Below are 3,588 nucleotides of genomic sequence, written 5' to 3'. Positions count from 1 at the left end.
CTATTCGTCGGGTCCTCATTGCTGAAGTTCCAACAATGGCAATTAGCACAGTCTACTTAAATGACAATACATCGGTGATGCAGGTATTGTAGAGTGAAAAGTAACTCATATCCAGGATGAAGTTCTCTGTCATCGTCTTGGTTTGATTCCAGTCAAGGCCGATCCTGATGATTTTGAGGATGTTCCTGAGCCAGGCGAGAATGGACACAATCGGAATGATTTCACAGACAAAAACTCGCTGAAGTTCACACTACGAGTGGAATGTCCGAGTGTAGCAGAGTTGCAACGTATTTCTGGGAATCCAAAGACTGAATATCTCACTGTCTATTCTAAGAGTCTTGAGTTCCAGCCTGTGGGCAAACAAGAGGAGGTCGAAGAAGGCAAGTTGGGTTTGGTTCACGATGATATCATTCTGATCAAATTGGCTCCTGGTCAAGTAATGATATGAAGAGGTTGATAGATTAGTGTGTGGATCTGGAGTGTTATGCTACGAAAGGGATAGGTGAGACTCATGCCAAATGGTCTCCTGTCTGTACTGCTGCATATCGCATGCGACCTGAAATAACGTTCCCTCATAAAGTAGTAGGAGAGACAGCTAGACGTATCGCCTCTGTGTGTCCTATGGGAGTATTCGACATTGAAGATATAAATGGAGAAGACACATTGAGAGTCAAGAAAGACTTGAACTGCACGTAGGAAGAAATGAAAGGAATCAGAAATAGAATGTGTCGTGAGTGTATTCGTTTGCCTGAGAATCGTGAACATGTATCACTGAATGTGATCCGAAATGATTTCATCTTCTCTGTTGAATCTACGGGTTGTGTATCTGCAGAGACTCTACTTCCAAGAGTATAGAATAATGAGTTGAATGATGTGAAGGCTTTGAAGGTGTTGAAGGACAAGTGTGAGACAATCATTCGGGAAGTAGAAGCAATCGAAACTGGAGGTGTTGGAATGCAAGAAGAAGAAACAGAAGAAATGGAAATGGAGGAAGAAGAAGATTAAGTACCTTTATTAGAATGTGTTTGATAGAAAAAAGCGACAGCTGCAGGATTCGAACTTGCGCGGGCAGAGCCCAACAGATTTCGAGTCTGTCTCCTTAACCACTCGGACAAACTGTCTTAACAACAATCTTACGAATTCTCTTTATGAGACCTTGAACCGCTCTTTTCAAACAAATCTCTTCAACACTCATTCGAGAGAATTATTGAACTCTCTCGATAATCTATATTTGTAGTGAAAATGTCAAAGCGAGTCAAAGATCTGTTAACTCGTATCTCTGGTGATTCTTGTGTATCTGGAGTGCTATCAATACTAGCAGATGACATGAATCCAGCAAATGATTTCAATCTGAAGGAAACTATGCAGAGTATGACGAGGAAGGTCAGAATGAGGAACTGGTGTAATAGATAGCAATGTGAACAGTTTTGGAGTCAGGTCTATCAAACAATTGATGAGATAAATCGTGCTGATGTGGATATGGCTACAGGGAATATGCCTATAGATAGNATTCAGAAGATTCTGTCAACAGTTTTGGATGTATTGAATTGAAATTCTATCAATAATGTGAATAGAATGATATCTCGGGCTGTCCCTCAATGGATCTTGTGTTGGGCTATATTCATGAAATCTTCTTTTCATTAACAGATGAAATGCAAGAATCCTATTGCAGAATCTTTGAGAAGATTTGGATAGCTGAGATGGATTTCAGAGAAACCTACATTCCTAATATGTGTACCTACTTAATGACAATGGCTATGAGTCTAAATCGTTCGTTCAACTCTTATATGACACGTTTGTAATAGTGGTTCTTGTTGTTGACTGTTAGAAATGCAGTTCGTGACAGTTTCAAGTTGATTGACTTCACTTCATCTCAATCCAATACACTCAAAGCCTTGATTCTTCGTTCTATTGCTCTTCCCCAATTCATAAACCATACTCATGGGAAACGATTACTCTCAATGTAACAGTTTGTTCATTCTCTGATCTAGATTCCTCTCTCTTTCACCTACAATCCCTCGAGAGAGTCTCATTGTATTGAAGGATTCATTGTTGTCATTACCCACGGGGATTATTCGGAAATGGGGCGATATTCTGATGACTAGTGATATTGCTTGTGAAGATGTGAGGTAGGAGGAATGGAGTGGATATGAATCAGGATTCGTGAAAGTATTGAGAAGGATGTCATTCAAGAGTGTTTGAATCTGTGTATTCATGCAAGCAATCAACGTGTGTTTATTGCCACAAAGTCCTTGTTGGGAAGTTTCGTTCACTATCGAAAGAACAAGGAATTATGGAACCGTCTGACAGAGTTGTATGAGCCTGTTCTATTCCGATCTCTCACTGCTGTGAATGCCAGAGTACGACGACATGCAGTGATTGTGTTCACAGACTGTTTCCCTCTGGGGTCTAGTGAAAGTCGAGAATCATATTCGATTGAAGAACAGTTCAAATCAATTCTTGTAGAGCCAGAAGGAATGATTGACAGATAGGTGTTATGTGATGATGATTGTACGGAAGTGCGATCTGTTGCTGTTGCAGGGATTCTTCATCTTATCGGTAGAAGCTGTTTGACTCTCTAATTGGTAGCCAATTATTATGAATTGCTTCCTGTATCGGTTACCACCATGATATTCGATCATTTCACTCAACATCTTCTTTATGACAGTCAAGTAGAAGTACGTGAATATTGTCTCCGTGTAGAACCATAGTCTGTGTATCATCTTTAGGGAATCATGGAAGTATTAGATAATCGTGTTTCATATCACGGTTATATCGAATTTGGAATTTCCTCTTTGATAAGAGTTTACGAGTTCGTCGTGTATTCCTCCAGTTGTTAGTGAAACTTCAGAACATCAAATCGTTTGATATGGATCGTTTTCTGGTTCTTGATGATTTCCTTCAAATGATGGTGTACGATCAGCGATGTAACCCAACGAATTCCCTTAATAAGCTGTATGTGAAGTTCTTGTATCCTCTGTTCTGGCAAGAAGTGAATAAGACTCAATTGATTCATATGTAGAAAGAGAATGCTCGTGTTGTGAAACGAGTTCATAATTTCCTTGTCAAGGATGCTAAAGCTTGTTCTGTGTTTATTTCTCAGAGTAGTCAGTCTGCTGGAGTTGATGCCACACTCAAGTTAACACGACTTCTTTTGATATCACTCTTTCTGTGTTATGAAGGAGCTGAACTCGATTCATCTCCATCTGTCACTCATCCTGTACCCAAACAAACAAAGAAGGGACATGGTCGAAAACGAAATGCAGCGGAGATAAGTGGAGCTGAGACATCAACAGAACAAGCAGGAGACAGTTTTGAGACAAATGTGATTCCTGCGGGAGATCGGGAATTCCAGAAATCCCTTCTTCATGTGATTACAGTATTATTCCAACGTCTTCGGAGTGTGTGTACATCCGAAGAGTTGGATGAAGGAAGTGTGTATTTGTTAAGTGATATAACAGTGAGGAATAAGTGTCTGTTATGAATGTAGAGTGAACGATTATTAGCCATGTATGGTCATTGTGTAGAACTCCATGAAGAAGACGATTTCCTTTGCTTTCTCTCCTTCTTCAAGTATCAACAGATTGA

At 39.9% G+C, this 3,588-nt stretch overlaps 2 protein-coding genes across 2 annotated transcripts in view; both read left to right on the top strand.

Annotated features, from left to right (window-relative positions):
• The window catches only part of JH06_5506 (DNA-directed RNA polymerase I and III subunit), a gene marked incomplete at both ends in the record, with an annotated part of 1,223 nt that extends 218 nt beyond the window's left edge, over positions 1-1,005 (top strand). Inside the window, 5 exons of the mRNA XM_014669293.1 lie at positions 1-83; positions 116-436; positions 466-692; positions 723-849; positions 880-1,005. The exon at positions 1-83 is cut by the window's left edge and continues 145 nt beyond it. Coding sequence (XP_014524779.1) covers positions 1-83; positions 116-436; positions 466-692; positions 723-849; positions 880-1,005 — 884 coding nt within the window. The remainder of the gene's footprint in view (positions 84-115; positions 437-465; positions 693-722; positions 850-879) is intronic.
• Positions 1,006-2,097: 1,092 nt separating this feature from the next.
• On the top strand, positions 2,098-3,022 carry JH06_5586 (condensin-2 complex subunit; the record flags this gene model as incomplete). The annotated part of the gene is made up of 6 exons (XM_014669292.1): positions 2,098-2,129; positions 2,159-2,462; positions 2,493-2,559; positions 2,590-2,699; positions 2,730-2,819; positions 2,852-3,022. 6 exons carry the CDS (start codon positions 2,098-2,100, stop codon positions 3,020-3,022), a joined length of 774 nt encoding a protein of 257 aa, XP_014524778.1.
• Between the last annotated feature and the right edge of the window lie 566 nt (positions 3,023-3,588).

This window comes from Blastocystis sp. subtype 4, assembly GCF_000743755.1.
Source record: "Blastocystis sp. subtype 4 strain WR1 chromosome Unknown seqid_0710, whole genome shotgun sequence".
Taxonomy (NCBI): domain Eukaryota; class Bigyra; order Opalinata; family Blastocystidae; genus Blastocystis; species Blastocystis sp. subtype 4.
The sequence above is the reverse complement of the archived record's forward strand: the minus strand, read 5'-3'. Positions and strand labels throughout refer to the sequence as shown.